The sequence below is a fragment of the Dromaius novaehollandiae genome, chromosome 2 (genome assembly GCF_036370855.1).
Source record: "Dromaius novaehollandiae isolate bDroNov1 chromosome 2, bDroNov1.hap1, whole genome shotgun sequence".
NCBI lineage: Eukaryota > Metazoa > Chordata > Aves > Casuariiformes > Dromaiidae > Dromaius > Dromaius novaehollandiae.
The window spans coordinates 8,253,404-8,272,952 of record NC_088099.1 but is presented as its reverse complement, the minus strand read 5'-3'; the positions used below and the strand labels follow the sequence as shown (position 1 = coordinate 8,272,952).

The 19,549-nt window shown below is 36.8% G+C and overlaps 1 protein-coding gene across 11 annotated transcripts in view; it reads left to right on the top strand.

Moving 5' to 3' along the window:
* Positions 1 to 19,549, top strand: part of KMT2C (lysine methyltransferase 2C) — a 204,034-nt gene that overhangs the window by 80,204 nt on the left and 104,281 nt on the right. For all 11 annotated transcript variants that reach the window (XM_064505735.1, XM_064505733.1, XM_064505727.1 and 8 more), the window contains one exon: positions 495 to 604. In XM_064505735.1, the coding sequence (XP_064361805.1) occupies positions 495 to 604 (110 nt within the window). The remainder of the gene's footprint in view (positions 1 to 494; positions 605 to 19,549) is intronic.

The following is a 19,549-nucleotide window of genomic DNA, read 5'->3' as shown; positions in this document are numbered from 1 at the left end:
AGTTTTCTTAGTCATTTATGTTGTGGTGCTATTATGTCATTTTAAAAATTTAATGTAGAACTGTAAAGCATCCTTTGGGCATGTTCTAAATATCCAGATCTGGGTCCTGTCCTTGAGAAACATAAGTTAAGAGTACGTATAAAGACAAATGTTATCTGTGGTGAAATACAAGCTCAGTTAACTCTGCACATGTATGTGCCCCGCACACAAATGTTGTTATGTTTGTATGATCAAGCACCTGAAAATTGGAAATGGAAAGATGCACAGAGTATACTGAACAGAAAAAGAAGATGCTTCATGTATCAGAAAGGCTGCAGGATATTTAGTGTATGATTCTAAGGGCATTAAATATTGTTGCAACAACAAAAATGAGAGAAAGCAAGGCTATTTATTTTATCTGGGAAGTGTTTACTATTAAAACCAAGTTCCATACTTACAGGTAGCACTTGACAAAGTTGTAAGATTGAAGCTCTTTCTCTCTCGTAATGCATTAGGTCATTGTTGGGCTCATCACCGCTGTGCGGAGTGGTCTTTGGGAGTCTGCCAGACTGAAGAGCAGCTATCAGTGAACGTGGACAAAGCTGTTGTCTCAGGGAGCACAGAAGTGAGTAAAATGACATGAACATTCAAGCGAGTAAGAAAATTGGGCAGGGGGAGGGGAAGAAGGGGGGAGAAAAGACAGTAAATCAGTGCAATATGAGGTGAGACCAGAACTATCCTCATACAGTTCACTGAGCTCACATTCACAATAAGCTTGCATTGGACAGGTCTTCATGATTAAATCGACTGTTTCAATGTATTAAAGAGGCTTGTGGAGTTGTATGGAATATATTATTACTGTAGACTTTAGGGGCAATTTTGAGGTAACTAGAATGTAGAAAGTACCTGGCTGACCAAAGGAAAACACAGGCAAAAGACAAGCTGAGTTCAAATTAGCAAGTGCGCTGCTGAACAGAGGAAATATAATTTCACAATATAAACTGGTGAAACAAAAAGTATGATTCAAATGTAGTCATAAAATCTTTAATTATTTTCATTTTAGTTTTAACAGCAATTTGGTATAGGAAAACTGATGGTCACTGCAAAGCCTAGATTGTTATTTTAAATAGTGATAGAAATAAACATGCATGTGTTTGGTCTTTCAATTTCATTTTGAAATGATAAACTATTTGAAAAAGTGGATACCTTAAGAGTGCATTTCTTCTGGTGTCATTTTGTGAGCAGCATTTTGGAATGATGAAGAGATGTATTTCATGTATATTTTGCTATATTTTTGGTCTTGCTTATCACATCAAGTAGATTATTTTAGTAATTTTAGTTCTGTATTAATCAGTTTTACTATCAAAAGATCTGTATAATTTTTGCTGTTTTTTTCCAGTGAGCATGCTTAGGCTTATTTTTAATTGATTCTTAAAGGTTTTTATGCATTATATTAAGATAACAAAATGATGTAGAAGATATCAGCAAGTGTCCTCCATAGTGTGCAGTAAAAATCTGCTGAAATTAACCTTCCAATACAGCTGTACAGTACAGCTTTCCTTGCGCCTTCTGCTTGTACATATACTTGAATAAGTGCTTTACTTTGAATAATTTGATTTCCGTGCATCTACTTTCAAAGCAATATACTATTCAGAATGACTGAACTTGACAGAATTAAGTTCAGTGATCTAGAAGATGTTAAAAAAAATCTGTGTGTGTGTGTACACTAAAAAAAAAAAAAAAACAAAATCTTTTGAAAGAACTTTTAAAATTGGCTACTTTTTTTTAAATCTCATTATTGGAAGTTTTACAGACTTTTTTTATTAGTTTGTTTTGGCTGATTATGGTGGTGGTTTGTAGTCACTTTGTGATTAGTGAATAAATGCAGTTCATTCCCATCTGTAGTCATTTTCATTTTAATATTCTAGTTTAAAACAGAAACATTGGTTCAAGTTTGTATTTTGTTCTACTGAATTTCATCCCGTTTCCACCATTTCAGTTCTGTTTCTGTCTGTTTGGTACCCTGCTACTGCTCTGTATTGATGGTGCCTTAACTTCATGTCTACTTTTTGTGTAGATGTTCGTAATGCAATTATTTAAACAAGAATTTTTGAGGAATTCCATGTCTCTCTCTCTCTCTCTAGCGTGATGGTTCAATTCTGGTCTTGTCTTTTCATGTGCCACTTTGTAGTTTCTCTACTTGCCTTTTCAAATTCTGGAAATAATATTTTAGTATGCTGTGACATGTTTTCAGTGTAATGCAGAGAGATGCAAAATTCCATTTTGCATATTTCATATTCAGTCTTTGCTGAAACTATTGAGAAGTTTTCTTCCCTGTAATACAACAGTTAGCCAACAATGAAAGAAGTTGTTTTGGTTATTCTGTTCTCCCTTTCTTGTTGTGAGATCCCCAGGAGAGCAGAGTGAGAGCTCACTGTGCTCCTCTGTTTCTAGAGGAGCAGCTAGATGACATGTTGCCCACAGTCACAGGGGGGACATCCAGGGAAGCTTTTGCTTTTGTTTTTCAAAAAAAAAAAAGAGAGCAAACTCATCTGTAGTTCTCTGTTCCTGACCGTGGAGCAACAACATGGGGGCTGCTCTAGTGTAACTTTATGTAACTGCTTTTGAGCTGAAGAAATCTTGTGTCTGCTGGTTGTCCAGACTATAGAGCTCTGTAATCATTTCTCACTCTTCCAAAAGCTGTTCAACTTGCCACTGTGTTGAAGAAGACGCAAAAAAAAAAAAAAAAAAAAGTATAAGCTGCTGATTATGCCAGTTCGTGTAGTGGAAAGGCAGCATTAAATGGAAAAATTCATGCAAGGCATTTTCATTTTTAACTGAAAGGTATTGCAGTTATTTTTCTTTTTTTGCGTTTACAGCTGCTGGTGTTTTGCTAAAATTTGAGTCGTCTTTCTAGTGTGATGCTATTGCATTTTAAAAGAATCAAGTTTCTATTTGAATGCAAATATGTGCTTAAGGGCTAACAGAAAAATAATTTAAATAAAAACAGGCTGTATTTTATTTCTTCTACTTGCCACCAAATTTGCTGCTTTTGGCGGGGGAGGGGAAGCCTTCTTGGAAGTCCCTCTGGCATTACTTGAGTTTATGATGTGGTCTACAGCAATGACATTTTTCCTTAGCTGGGGACATATTTTTCTCTTATAATATTCATGTACAGATGAATTGTTGAAGTGCAACAGACTTTTTCTTGGTAGTGAAGTCCTTTGGTTTCTTTTTTTTCTTTGTGGAGAATATTTTGGATCTTTTCTTATCTTGAGGGTCTCTTTAATTTTTTAGTTACGTTCATGTTTCTCATTAGTTGGGAAGTCTATTGTTTGCAAATCTGTTTTAACTGGATTTGACAGTGTTTCTTATTACTCTGTTTACCAGCTGAGATATCTATTTGGCTTCACTGAATTTGTGATTGCATTAATAAAGCTTGTGTGGACATATTTCATTGACCTATTCCAAAGCATGTATGTAATTCATTTTTGTTTTCTGCTCAGCCCTTGCTTCCTGAGAGTTTGCAGTACAGTAGTGTGGAGTTTTCAGTGTCTGTAACATGCTTCACAAGTTAGTCTGCTTAAGGTGGTTTTCTTCTTGTATTCTTTTGATTCACTCATTTTGAAGGCCTGGCAATTTATTTCATCAGACATCTGACCAATCTATAACATGTATTTGTGTGTCTAGACATAAGTGGATTCTTTGACTTCCTTTCAAAGTCTCGGTTTTGCCTGTGTTTAATATTAATATATGCATATAAATGTATATATACATGAGGTCTTTGAAATCTTGTGCATCATGTTACTTTAGAACGACTGATAAATAAAAGCTAGAAAATACTGTTAAGTTTATGATACTAGATGTGCTTTAGCCCTCAAGGGCAATACAGGTGGTGGCTCGTTTCATCTTAGTGCTCATCTTACTTACCTTGTTCATCTGAGCAATTGAAAGGATCATTGATTTTCTCAGAACCACTCTCTAAATTAAAAAAATCATAAGGAAAAATTGATGGTCCAGGTGACGGGCATACTAAATACTATATCACAAATGTTTTGAGGAAGACGCTTGAAAATTCAGACTTTTATCACTGGAGCTTAAGGTATATAAGCTAAGGAGTCTGAACACCTGGACATTGCAATTTTGCTTCCCTCAGTATTTTAATAGGCTTTCACAGGATTTTGGAATCATCATTTTATTTCAAATTTTGAAAGAAAAAACTCCTTGGAGTATGAGAGAGGGAAAGAAAGGTTACAGTGATTTTTTTTCTTGATGCAAAACTTGTCTAAATTGCTTATAATTTCTAAGTGCTCTGCCCAGTACATAAAAATTAGCATAGCAAAAAAGCTGTCATATTGTCAGCTTTATGAAGATAGACTTTAATCAGCAAGGTGTTTCTACAGATATTTGTGGAAAGGTGCAAACAGGGTATTAAATGGAGGCTTACCAAAACAAACAAGGAAAATGATTGAACAGAAGTCACAAAGTTTTTGCTGCAAAAATGATAGACATGAACAGGCAGAGAGTTCTGCTTTTTCTTGTATTTCTGGCTTCAGCCTTGTGCTTTCTTGATTATGCTGTTTTTTGATATTTGGAAGCTTGATACAGGATGATCTTACTGGCATTATCATCTAAAATGGAGGCCTCTAGGGCTTGCATCTGCTCAGCTTTTAACAAGAGTGGTTTTTTTGAAACGTTTTCAGGTATTTTTAAATACTACTTTATAATTTCCTTGTTTATTTTACATGTATTGAATAGGTGGCTGTTTCTCTTTAGTCTCCTAAGGAAATAGTAAACTAGTCTGCCTTACATCGTCCACCCATATCTTTTCTATGCAATACAAGCTCCCAAATCTCTTTTAGTATAATCCTGTAATTGCTGAAAGTACTCTGTTCCTATCTAGAGGAGCTTGTGCTTAAAAGTACAGCAATGTACAATCAATTTGCAGAAAAGTGCCTTGAGGAACCCCAGTGGGTTGGGCAGACACAATAGCAAATAAGGGATATGTAGCTTCCTAAGAAGAAGAATATGATTTGTGGTAATTTAGGAAGTTGTGTAAACTGGAATAAAGAAAGCCTTTTCTTTTCTTTTCTTTTTCTTTTTTTTTTTTTTTTTTTTTTGTGCTCAAGTAGCTTAACTGAAGAATTGACTTTAAGGAGGATTCAGTAGATAATGTGTTTGAACCACTTTTGAACACACTGTGCGCAAGGAAGGACTGTAGTGGTAACTTTCCCAGACAGCTTTCTCTTCTGATAAGACCTAGAAAGCAGTTTACAAGTCTGGGAGAATTTATCAAGGACAGTAAAGTCAGAGAAAACAGTGTTGGTGGAAACCAAGACAGAGGTTGCCATTTACTTAACGATTGAATAGGGAAAATACGATACTAATGAAGTGTCTAAAATGGTCATTCCAAAATAATGTATTCTTCTGTTTCCATTTTATACATTGTCGATTTCTGTTTGCTTAAGATATATGTGTATATAACTCTTTGCATATTCATCTATTTTAAAGCTTTCATTTTTCCAGTAGTAGTCAAATGTGTTTTCAGGACCAAGACTTTTGCAGTCAAAGAGAGCTGAAAAATTGCTGTCAGCTTCTCCCTTCCGTCCGTTCTTTTTGGTTAATCGGGGCAGTATCTCCTCTGTGTCATAGGCACCTGTTTTCAGCTCCTGCTGAGTTTCTGCAGGCTGTATGTTATCATTACTGAGAACTGTAGGAGCTGCTGCTTTGCATAGAGGCAAGCTAATCAAATAGTATCTTGCCTTGTTGCCTTGCTGTTGCTGTACTTCTGTAACCCCCTTTTTTCATTGTAATGCAATCTCTGAATTCTTTTTTTTTTTTTTTTCCCAGCAACTTCCCCTGAATTCTGTCACCAGAGGCAGGAGATGGTGCTGCCTGCTTGTGGGTGCTTCTAACTTGGGGCAACCCAGCAAGGTTTATGCATTAAACACCTCACCTAATAGTTTGTTAAAGCCCTTTCCATCTACTCTTTTCAAATGTTTGCTGAAGGCTCGATTGTAGTATGATGCTTATCAAGCTAAACTCTAAAGAGGAAGAAATAAATGGAAAATTTGAAAATGTTTTGAAACGCATGCATTGTTTTTAAGTGTTTGTCCGCATTTTGAATATACCCTCATCTCTTAGCCTTAGTATATTCCTTATCTTGTTGAGACTTGTCTGTGTTTTTATTGATTGTTTCTTTACTTGCGCTTGATTGAATTGATTGATTATTTACTTATGCTGCTTTAAGTGAGTTGAAAAGCTGCTTGGCTAAATCCGTACCTACTTCTGTTGGTCCTTGTATGCAAAGAGAAGTGTGAACATCTTACCATACTATTAACTTTGTCTGCTCTGGAGGGTTACACCTATTTAACCATACTAATTTTTCAGCTAACTTTATTTTTATCAGTACCAAAACTGTATGGGGAAAATGCCTTAGATTACCAAATCCTGAGGATAGAGACAGTGTTGGGCTTCATATATGATCTCCACCTAGCTGAACAAAGCACATGGTGAATTCCTTCTTCAGAGTAGAGTACAACATTTGCATCCTTGATGGTCTAAAAGCTCCCTTCTTCCTGTTTCATTATTGAAAGAGCTAGTAATTCTTAAAGCTGGGGAAAATGCATAAAAAAGGTAACCTGTAATAATTTATACCTTGTCTGAGCAGAGTCCTCAGTGTTTATCCATTTTTTAAGGAGGTGCTTTATAACTTTATATCGTCTGAGCAGCTCTGGTATTCAAAAATTCTTCTTCCAAGCTCTGAGTTATTTACAGTACTTTTGCATGCACAAGGCACTCAGCTGCTCTGCATCTCCCTTCGCTGAAGTTTGTGAGTGACTACCTTGCTGGTCTGTTGCAATAGCTTCTCATTTTACCTTATGTAGCAGGTTTTTTCTGTAGTTAGTTTTGTCTCATATTTTGATGCAGGAAGTATTCTGTCAAAATAACATCTTTTTTTTAGGTGTTGCTGTCTATTGTAGAGCTGTAGCTCTTCATTGCAAGTGCGAGAGAAAGTCTAGAGAAATACAGTGATGTGTATCTCATAAGGAGATACATTCTTAGAAATACTGTAACAGTTCAGCCATGGGTTCCATCCTGTATTTTAGTTTTACATGAATAGTGTCAGTTTTCCCTCTTGTTACTTAGGAGTTCCTCTAGAGATTTGTAGAAGTTTCCCTGCTGATCAGGATGACAAGTAAGGTCTTGCTGTGCTTCAAAGAAAGTTGTAGTGACTAAGGGTACAGCCTTGATACCATTTTAATACTGTAAATTATCTTCCATGAATTAGTTCATTCGAAGTCATTGCCCCATAGCAGCTTCTTTGAAAATCCTACATCAAAACAGAGAAATGAGGTATAGGGAGGAAGAAGTGAGAACAAGCAGATGCGAAGAAGAAAAAGGGTTGACATTAGAAATTACTAGGATTATTGAAAATATCACCCTTTCCTGTTTTCTTCTCACCTATAATGTGGCTGTAGGAGGAAAACAAAAAAGCGTAATTTGAAATACTTTATTCAAAAAGAAAATTAGCTTTTTGCTTAATATTTGTTTTTACACTTTTACATATTATTTATTACTGTTTTCAAGTTATCCAGTGGGAATTTGCAGATTTATTTTTTTCTTCTGCAGTGAAAGACAGATTGAAAAACCTGAAGTATAGTTCTTGTAAGTAGAGGATTTTCACAACACAGTACTTTTAAAATGACAAAGTTTAGGACTTAGCTTTAAGAAAACAGTTTTCAGTTTACTCAATTGTCTCATAGCCCACATTTTCTAGTACAAAATAAAATACAGTTGTCTGTCTCCCGAGTAGTAATTAAGAAAATCCACTAACAGTTAATATATTAAGCAAACAACAAACGAAAACTCTATGCTTCTTTGCTTCCAATTTATTTTCATTGTTATTTTGGCATGTTAAAATATTGACACCTTAGGATGTAAGTAGACTACGCACTTGGACATGGATATTTAAAAAGTTTGAAAGGATTGCCCTGAACTGAGGTGGTCTGTTCAAACAGTATGGTGACAAATTAAGAATCAGCAGCCTGTGGAATAGATGTGGCTAGTACAAAGTCTAGTCACTTTTGATGAGCGAAAGTATCTGACATAGATTTTTATTTTGAATTTTCCACTTATTGAGGAAGAAAGCTTCATTTATCTGATTTTCCTAGGGCTTTTGATGCAGAGGTTGTTCATTCATGAATGCTTTGTTATTAAAGTACCATGTAGTCTCTGTATGTTACTGAAAGAGAGAGAGTTTGTAAGTAAGTGTATAGTGTGATAGTCCAATTGAGGTTTGCTGAACAAGTAGCCGGGTTGTTCTTTCTCCTTTCCCTTTTTCCTTCCCCACCAGTTTTTAGATGGATTAATATTTCCCCTTTGTACTATCTGAAGTGAAATATGCTATTCTCACTAAGTAAGTTTTCAAATGGGAAACAGTAAGAAAAAATAGGGGAATAAAAAGTTAAGGTGTTAAACATTAAATGTGTAATTAAAAGCTTGCTTCTAAGATAGCCTGATACTTACCAGGTTATATCTGACAAACTTTGTGTCTATCCAAACTTTAACTTTAAAGAAATATGTAATTTTTTGCTTAGTTTCCCATTAATTTGCCATATTTTTGTTTCAGTAAAGCTAGTACATGCTTCAGCATGTAATGGTCCTTGAGCATTTTCTGGATGGAAAGGTCTACTATAATGTAAAGAAATGTTTGTTTAGAGGCTTTATGGCCCATCTTCAATTTAACACATTTTTTCTCTTTAATTAGGATCTCAAGAAACAGAAAATGCTCTTTTCTTGCAACATGTTAAACAGTGTTTAAATACTAGTGTTTAGTAGAATAACATACAATATGTTGACAAAAGATTCGATATAGAGGGTTTTATGGGTATTAATGCAGTAACAAGTACAAATACTTTAATGTGATTTTTCAGACTTTATAGCAGGTGCTTGTTTCGTAGCCCGTTGTCACAGTAATTCTGACCTTTTGATGGGAAAAAGGAGCATGCAATAATGAGACTAACTTAGCTGTAGATAATTTTTATATAATCTTGGGCATGTTGATTCTATATACAAGGTGAAGGAAGGTATTAATCTATGAACCAAAGTTTGGAGCAGTGTTTGGCCTCTCAGATGAGGCAGGAGTAAGGATAGACTTCTTTTAACTCTGTTTTTTTTTTCTTGTTTTGAGATTTTTCTCTTGATTTGCTTTGTGAGCTTTATGTGAAGTAACAGCTGTATTTTTATCCCTACATTTTTGTTTCCAAATGTATGAAAAAAATTATTGTAGATGTGACTATGCAGCAAGTACTTTTATCAGTGCACATTATAACTTACTGATTGTAGTGGAAGTGTATTTCATTCCTTCTTTCTGTCTCTAAGCAATATGTGCTAGAGCTTAGCTCCTGCCAACTATTGCAAAGAAACGGTGGTTAGCCTTTGTGTTCTAAAATGTGTATTTTAGGTTTATATAATACACTTTATTCTGAATAAGAGGGGCCTTTTAGTAAAATGTCAGTTTTTTTCAGTGCTTTGGTGACTTCATTGCCCAGTTAGCCCCGCAGTTCTGTGGATTCAAGCAGGAGCTCCATGCCATTTTTGAGAGAATGGAAGATGACTGATTTGCATACATGATTCTTCCTATAATAAATGTATTTCTGGAAAGTAGGAGCAGATGGGGAGGGTAAACGGTAGAGTTGCTTGTGGAGCATAAACCTCCCATTCTTAAGGCTATTCTTATGTCTTCATCAAAAGGAAAGTGTTTTATTTTGCACCATCGCCTATTCCTTTTCTTCTCCTGCTGAAGCATCGTTCCTGGTTTCCTGCTGTGGTGCCAGGAGGCTGTTCTGTAGGAAATAACCCATGTGAGTGCACTCCTGGCGTTGAAGTAGGAAAGCAGAGTCAGCCTGAAGTTTTCACCCTCTGTTGTTTTTTTTGGGGGGGTGGGGGGTGGGTGGGGGGAAACGACAGGAGAGGGGATGTTTTTTTCCCCAATATGAGTGCTTTGAAAAAGGATCCTTCCTTGAACTCTAGATTTTGAGTATGTGGCACTAGAATCAGTTGAGAGAAATTATTCTTATAAAGAAATTTCTAAGCAGTTTTTGGTGATGAATGGAGCATAGGTGGAGAACAGATGTGAGGGGCAGTTGTCTGTGCAGAGAAGTGTAGGAAGCAGGCAAAATGCACTGGGGGCACCAAGAGAGGCCGAGAGAGAAGCAGCAAGAGCATGGAAATGAAAGCTGGAAGGCCTAGCTGAGAAACATGAAAGGGCCTGTGCTCCTGACGGAGTTTCCAGTGCAGGTTTCCTTTATTCAGTAGCGCTCCCTGAAATAATTTAGCAAAAGCTGTGAAGTAAAATTGTTCAGCATGTGCTCCAAACTGGTGAAGTGTGTTTCACAGAGACCTGTTCTTCCTTTTTGTATTACTCGAGTAGAAAACACTTTTTTTCATAGCATCACCAAGGAAAATGTTTATATTCATTTTTTTTTTTCCTGGGGTCTTAAATATTTCTCTTAAGCATTAAGGCAGTGCGATACTAGTTCAAGTTAAGGTGGTGCTCAGCTGGTAGGCATGCGATTTCAAAATGTTATCTTTCTTCATCATATTATTTCGTAGCTTAAGTATCTCATGCTCACCCTTAGTTAAAGAGAGCCTGATCTCTGAGATGTGAAGATATTCCACTAGAGGAAAATCATGCCCTCTCTTAAGTCGAGGTTGTACCTCCTTCCTCAGGTAGTGCTCTTCTGGTGTCAGCTTGCAGGAGGGACTAGTCCATTTCGGTGCCTTGTTGTAGAACATGAGCAGACAGCTAAATACCTGCTCTCCCTTTCTTCCTGTCTTTTTCTGTGCTCAGCAGCAGTAGTATAGTCCCTGAAGCACTACAGGAGAAATAAAAGGACAAAATAATGCCCCCAAATTTTACATGTTGAACAAGAAAATGACAGAGTATTTGCTTAAGAAGTTTTGAAAATATTTAAACATTTATTTAAATTATTATTCCATTAATATTTTCAGCAATGTAAGAGGATTGGAGATCTATATGGAAAAGTCAGGAAAACTTGACACATCTTTTAACAAGCATGCCAACAGAAAGCCAATAGAAACCAATAAAAGGAAGCGTAGCAATATCCCTATTTCATACTACTTGCAGGTTTCTGAATGGAGCCCCCATTTTTCTACCCTACTGTCACCGCACTCCTTGCTTCATGTTAAAATATTCAGCCTTTTCTGTAGCTCATGTAAACTGATTTTGTTGTTGTTAGTAACTAAAGGCCTCATTCTGCATTTGTGTGATGGTTACTGTTACAGAAAAAGAGTAGCTGATCCTTTATAGTTAATATTAGTTAGCTCTGGTCAAGAAAAAGTCCTTGGTATGCTGTGAGCATTACAGGAAATAAAAAGGCATCATTCCTGCCTTCAGAAGCGTGTTCTTTAATAGGTAGTACGTGAATAAAAGGAAGAATATCCCATGGGAGAAGTTATAGGTACGTTTGCTGGGCTGTAGCATTGTTTGGATGGTGTTAGACAATTGACTAGTCTTGGTTTCCTAGCTGTTTTCCTTTCTGATAATGTTTTATTCAGTTATCTTTTTGATGTTTCATGGACATGGCTTTTTGCCATGAGAGCTCTAAAGTTGAGGCTCTTCATTGAACTTTGAGTACCAAAGTATTTGTGATGGTTATTCCAGTCAAAAACCTGAGTAATAATTTGTCCTGCTAATTACAGGTTTCTTTGAATTATATTACGGGTTTTCATTCAGGATTTTCTCCAATTCCCCCCCCACCCCTCCCCTCCAAAACACACAAACATATTTTAACTTAAAACTCAGGAGTACGCCTCTTGGAGTTTGTTGGCTTCAGTTTGCTTTTAAGCAGCTGCTTAAAAACTACTTTGAGGTTGGTACTTAGCAGACCATTAGCAAAATATAATTTTGAACTCCCTGAAGATTTTGATATTGACTTCCATTAGCATACGGTCTGTCCCAGAGCTGCAGACTGAGCATAAATGTTACCAGCGTCAGTATGAAGTAGCCCCATTAATGCAGGTGTTCTTGAATGTTTTTTATAACATGGAACAAACCATGCGAGAGAAAACACATGTTATGAACCATGACCTTCATAAATATGGCCCAACTGCCCTTCGTTTGCAATGCGTGCCACTCTGTGATGAATACAGCCATTACTTGCATTAAAGCTATTTTTTCTAATTATCTTAGCTACTATTGCTAGTGGTCTCTGTAACTGAAAGAATTAATATTGTTTATTTCCATTTATATAATTGTCCTCTCCATTCTGCAAATCTTATCTGGAAATAAAAAGTAGGCAGCCAATGAAAGGTCAGCTGCCAAAATTAACTTGTAGGTGTACCATGAATCATAGTCATGATTAGTATTAATAATAATAAATCCTATTTAATAATAATAATCAGAAGAACTGATGAAGTGGCCCATTCTCAAGTCACCACTTGCTATAAGCTTTTCTTCCAAGATGTCTTTTCTGTATTGATTTTTAACGTATTTCCTTTAAAGAAGTCATGTTTCTCTTCAGTACATTGGGGAGAAAAGTGGCTGTTATTTAAAAAAAAATAAAAAAATAAAAAAAATTGCTTCCTAGATCATCTAGCCTTGGTAAAACAACATGATACACCCTGGATAGATTGCTATGACATGGCATTACTTCAGATACAATGTAAATATATGTATTCAGCCTGCAATCTAGCCAGTTTTTTAATAACGATGCAAGTATTTCCACATACAGCCTTCTCTGTTCCAGTCTTTAATTAATAAAATCATGTTTTCTTCTGTTTGAAAATATTTTTTCTACTCTGTTTCTATATGAAATTGCCTTGCAAACAATTGGGAAGATTGGCAGATTCTGCAGAGTAAATAGTGAATCTGAATCTACATAAACTGCTGTCAAATATCCAAGCAAAAACTGGTATTTTTTTTCTTTCCTTTCATTTACTGCTACTTGTTACAGCACTGTTAGGTGTTATTTGTATGGTATTTCCAGGGAGATGTGTTGACAAATCATGAATCTTTAAAAGTGAATGGAGACTTTTAGAGAAATAATATGAGAAGACAGAAAGTTTGGTTGTAGTCATCACTCTTTGAGCTTTGTGAGGAAAACACTCATTTTCCAAAACACAGATGGATTCGGTATGTTGAGTGTTTAAGAGTTTCAGGTATTGCAAATGTCACACCAGTGCCTTTTTTTTGCGAGTAGCTTGAAATAGATGGTGACTTGTTGGGAAGACTGTTACAGTTGTGCCTCCATCACATCAGATCGTGCCTTAGGCACCTTCAGAAATGTTTGCTTTCTGTCACATTTAAAGTATTTTGATGGATAAATCCCCTGGCAAAGGTCGGACCTGGCAGCAGCGTTCAGTCATCTGAGAAACTGAAAGGTCAGGACATTCCAGATGCAGGTAGGACTAGAAGCCAAGCATCACAGCAGCATCTTTTTGTTTTACGTGAGCCTGTTGTGTTCGGTGCTTCGGGAAGTCTGCTTCTTTAGGTGAATGCACTGTTGTTGGCTTGTGCACCTGTTTGGGTTTTATCCTTCATTTAACTTCTTTAATTGGAATAAATCCAGTCTGTGGTAAAACTGTTTCTTGTTTTATGGGTGTTTCTTGCAAAAAAGTATTTGTCCTTGTACTGTGATAGTGTTGTTACCATAACACTGCGGTATTAGGATGTTCGTCTGGCATTAAGATTTCCATGCTATCAAACAAAATTAGTTTTAGAAAATGATTGAATCTTGCATGTTTTAACCATCTGAACAGTCTGTCTAGCGTTACTGGGCTGCTCACATGAATTAGCTGAGCAGGCTGTCTCTCTCAAAGAGATTATTTGTACCTAGTGATTATTTTAAGCCTAGGAACCACAATGTAATACAGAGATTTCATTGTGTTAGATAGTGTGGGGGCAATCTACTTTTATGGACTTAATTGTAGCCTTACTGTGGACTTGGTCTGGTCTGTGCGGAGTGACATAAAACGCGCTGTGCAGAGAGTAAAGCAGAACCCAGGCTCAGGCTCTCAGACTGGCTTCTGGCCTTTCTCTGGGCCTGTGTCTTTTGTTGAGGCAAGTTACTTCCCCTTCGCTGCTTCTGATGTATTATTCATGTTGGTTTAATGTGGTTTTACTTTTATTAAAGGAATGGGATTTCCCCATTTTACTATAAACATACTGAGAAAAAGCTATTATTAACTTGTTTTAGTTTAACTGTAACCAGATAAGAATAAAACTGTCAAAAACTTTGGCCTGCCATTGGAGATTAAGGGAAAAAAAGTTATGAAGAAAGAGGACTCTGGTTCATTTGACTGTACTCTACAAATGAAATGGAGACTTTATCTAATTGTGTGTCCTTTATTCTTTCAAGAGTGTAAGCAGCCTGTTATACATTGCAACATTAAAAAGCATACAGAGTTTCTCAGTGGAGAAAAGGAATATTAATGTAAAAGAGACCAGGTGGGAATTGGTGCTGGGACAGAAATAAATATGTACCTTTACTAAGGGAATCTGTGACATATAAAACATAACACTATTTCCTGGCAGTATTTTTCCTTTTTGATGGCACTAATATCTCTATAATTAAGAGCAATGGAAGCATTTAGTGAAAAACGGTAGAGTGTTGTAAACGATTCTTTTTTTAATTGAACAGCTGTAATTTCTACCAATGGAACAAACTATATTATAAGAAAATGATTATTAGTTTACAATGCAAAGTTAAATGAATGCAAAATTAACAAACAGATGGTGAAGAATTATTTTGTTTTATTTTACTCCTGGGTAAAAGGGTTCATGCATGATAGTAAAAATGTCATCACACTTCGTAAACCTGAAAGCAAACAGAATTTGCAGTTGTGCACATCTGTTTTGGGACACTGCTAAAGGGTTAGAAGAATCAATGTTGTTTTCAGATAAGGGTATTCATCAAAAGGATATCATTTACTTAACAGTTATGGCTTCTGCTAAGCATCAGACTTAATGTTCTGTGGAATTCATTACAAAATTTGGCAGCTTTTTTCTTCACAAGCCACCAAGGCAGCATGCTGCAAAATGAACTCCCCCCCCCTCCCCAAACCCTCCAGAACAACAGTTGAATTACCTGCTAAATGTTTGACCAGTCATTTCAGGGCTTTATATTCTAGGTCAAGATGTCGCCTTCAGAACGCTTGCCCAAGGAACGTCAGAGATCCAATATGAGTTCATTATAAGAGAGACAATGGACTTGTCTTGGTTTTTTTTTGGGGGGGGGGGGGTGTTAGCAGTAAATTAAAATTGGGATATGTAATGTTTGGGGATATAATGTTTTGGGAGGAGAGATGGGAGGAGTAAGTGACTAATTTAGTCAAACTGAAAAAAAAAATAAAACTCAAAGCCTCAGCCAGATAAAACATGGGAAGCTTTTTATTAGAAAAGAAATTATATTAATGTTTCAAGCTGGTAGTTTCAAAGTATGCCATCTAATTGCTTTATTTGAGCTCAATTTACAAAAATTAGTGAACTGAAGATGTAGGATTTTGTTTACAATGACTCTGTGCCATTTGGAGAGCACAATTTAGGAACAGCCAAGGAAATAGGAATTATGAACAATAAGGTACTGATTGCAGGCAGTGGGGAAGGAATACTAAGGAGGTGCTTGCTAATGAGAAAGGTATTAAAGGCAGGAAAATCTTGTATTTTATACGTGTGTACATAATCCAGAGTTCCTTGTCACCTCATCCCTACTATTACCTTATTATTACTACCTTATAAATTATGCATATCATTGAGTATATATAGTGGCTTTTACTGGCAGTCACTTTCCATTAAAGTTAATTAATATACCTACAAAATCTTTGTTAAAAGATCACATTATTAAGTTTATAAAATCAAACGTGCAAAGTTAGGACATGCCAGAAGACAGGTTGCCTGCGTACAATTAATTTCCTTTGTGCGTACGCCTAATTATAAAATCTTTAATTCTAAGATCACATGCAGAAGAACCAGTGCCTAATTCAGTCCACAGGATGGACATTGCTGTCCTAGTAAAAACCTCTTCAATACTACGTTTTTTCCCTTGTTCAGTGTATGGCTATGCAGACTATTCAAGCACCACTGAAAAGAATTACTCATTGTTGCATGAGTTTTTCTGTGATGATCCTGGTGTAATAAACACTTGTGAAAAAGTACTTGTGTATGAATTCCTCTGAAGAACATATTTATATAGCTTTTTTATACATCTCGTGGTCTTTTCTTTCCTTTAAAAGAAGTCAGTCAGAGTCAGATTCTTTTTTTATTTAAGAATATCTGCTAATTTTGGATGACAGATTGCAAACCTCTGGAACTTGAGTTTTGAAAATACTTAGACTTACTTAGAAATTTGCATTGATCTTTCTGCACTCTGTTGGAGCTGTGAGCGCATAACCTATAGAAATCAAGACTGTATCTTTAGGGGAGAAAAGGAACACACTTCTTAACAGTAAGCTTAGGGAATGAAAAAACAACTACGAAAAATTTGATTTAGTGGCTTGCACAATATCACAAAGGTATTCTGTGAGAGAAGGGGAGCTAGAAGTGTTCTGTAGCTCATCTTTCAGTTGCCATCACTAATTGCTCTCCCTCCCCTCCAGCACCCCAAGCAACCCATAACTTCTTTCAAAACACACTTCCCCCCCCTCCCCCCCAAAAAAATAGCACAGTCCTAGAAGTAACAGACTTATTTAATGCATAACCCCAACTCTTCCTAACAGGTCCATTTTATGCACTAAATCCATGTTTGATCTGCAGTCCTTCTAATGTTTTAATGTAAATGCATGGTTGTGTATCTGTGTGTTTTTTCTTTCATGTGTATCTCAGTGTATGTTCCCTTCTAATTGTTGAAGTGTGTCATTTCCCAGCATTAAAAAAGTGCAGGTTTAAGACCTTTAGAGCTCCCATGCAGACCTCTGCTATTTGAGCTGGCTGAGTAACTGGCAGTGATGCGGCACTTGGAGTCAGAGGATAGGGTCCTTTTCCTCCTTGGAGTCTTCACCCAGTTGCGGTTGCTTCACCCCCTTGACTTCTTGTCCACTTTGATTTGCTAGCCACTTCCACTCCTCCTCATTCTTCCTGCAGCTCATCTCCTTACCCTCTCTGTTGTCTTGTCCTCAGGTTCTTCTTGAGATCCGTCTCTTTACCAATTTCTATGCCTTAGCAATCGTTCCCTCAGCTGCTTACCCAATTTTTCTGTCCAGTTTTAGTTAATTTGCCCTCAGGTGTCCTCCCTGCCTTTCCTCGGCTTCCATGAAAATATCCACGTTTTCTCTCTCCCCTCCCAGTCTTATCAGGCTTGTTGGCGCAGTGTAGTCCCTTTTCTCACTTTGACCCATATTTGTCCATCTGCCTGTATACTGGATAATCTTGTTCCCCAGATAATTTGACAGTATTATCAAGAGCCTTAAAGATGTCTGCTTTGCATTCCAGTGCCTTATTGTGCTTAGGCTTAGAGCGTTTGTTGCAGACTTCCTCTCTGTAATCCTGGCCATGCTTAAGCAATCTTTGCAGAAGATGCACATAGTCTGCTCAGTGCTAGAAACTGAGAGGATTACTCATGATTAATGTGAGTAGCTTTCTCTATGATTTTTCTCTGATAAAAATTTGGATGTTTTTTATATTAAAGAAAGTCGTTTGGTCACGCTTGGTCGGATTTTGCGGGGTAAGGGCAAAAGTTGCATCCCACAAACAAAGCTGTCCTGCCAAACTGCAAATTCTGTGAGTGAGCGTGTTTTTAAGATGAGCAAAATGTTTTTCCAATTGCCTTTTTATTCTCAGAAATGGCTAGAGAGTTTTGATTAAGTATTACAAAAGTATTTAGCAGAATTTAGGCATATGTTATGTGGAGCTTTAGCCTGAATTTTTATAACTCAGAAAATCTACAAGGAACTGAATTTATGTGGAAGTCTTTGCAAGTGGAACCCGTGCGCATCCCTTAGCTGATACTGCCATGCTGATGAAACCCTTAGTGTGGTCTTAACTATGTTATCAACAGAGAGCTTTTGTCAACATATTTTAGGCAAGGTTCAGCTCAAGACTGTCATTTAAATTCAGATCTCTATGTGGACATACCTACCTATGAGCTGAGTGTTTAAATTCCAATTACAGTCAATGGGGATCTAGTTAGTACTGGCAGTGGAGCCTGAAAATGCACACCCACTGGCTGGGCAGCTGAATCGCAGTCGCCGAAACTCCAGGGAGCTTCAGCACTTGGCTCACATACAGACACTTAAATTTAGATGCTGAAGTTGAGATGTCTTCATCTCAAGCCTTGTGTCATTTGGAGACATAATATAACTGAATCAGCAGAAAATTCTCCTTGCCAGTGAGTTTCTAGTAAGTGGCTCTGCCAGTGTAATTTTGTCAGCCTAGCTGTAGCTATGGAGCATTTGTAGCATAGACATAACCTATAGATTCACAGGCCACTTCAGAATCCTTATATATATGATTTAAGAACATAAGAAGAGCGATGCTAGATCAGTCAATTTTATCCCAGTACCTTGTCTTCAGGAACAGCTGCCTAGAGATGATCATTAAGCAGCAAGTGTGTAGCACTGTTTCCCACAATTATTTTTTCAAGCCTCCAACAATTTGTGGCTCAGCCTGTGCTCTGCTAATGAAGAGAAATGTCTACACATGCCTCTTAAGACCTTTGGAGCATGAATCAAATGGTACTGATAAAACAGTCTGAATCTGCCAAAAAAGCAACCTCAGACCAAAACTCATGATTTCTTTTCTTGCTCTGTTTGCCCTGAAGTTACTGATGCTGAAACCTAATAATCAGAATTTAAATTATTTCAAAGATTATTGACTTTTCTCACTGTTAACTGTGTTAACTAAAGAACAGGCTCACGTGCCCTTCTGTCACCGTGGATGTTAGATGAGAAGTTAGAGAGTGGTGAGTTGTTAGGTGTAGGAAGTTCAGATGTGCTCAGCATGCTTACTTTATCCTAAGCCTTGTCGGAAGTGGAGAGGTGAATTAAAGAAATACTTTTCTTCATAGCTAAGGCAGAGTTGGTAGAGAAAGATATATGCATGCAGTTACTCAACCACTTATTTAATGGTGAGGAGAATACAACTTCAGGGCACATAAACCCTTCTGTGGGATTTATGAATAGACAGGCTTTTGGGAACATTCAGATTATATGAAGAAGGGTTTATGGACCAGAAGCTTTGCATGTTTTCCTCCCAACTAGTTCAGGTATCAGATAAAAAAAAAAATACCGTCTACCCTTACCAAACTTGTTTCTTATATATTATCAACCTGTTACAAATATTGCTAAAAACCCCAGTAAAACAAATGCTTCAATGTTCCAATTTTAATATGCCTTGATATCAGCACCATTTATTTAATTTAGCTTTTTATGAAGGTGAAGAAAGGAGTCAACAAGTAGGAAGGAGAAACAAAGCAGTCACTTTCAGACAGCCTGAAATCTTCACGTTTAAAGTGACTACTTTTGCTGTCTTCCTTGATGACGTGTTGAAAGGATCGCTAGTTGTCCATCATCATTAGTATTTCTTGCCTCTGTTTCTTGTTCCTGCATTAGT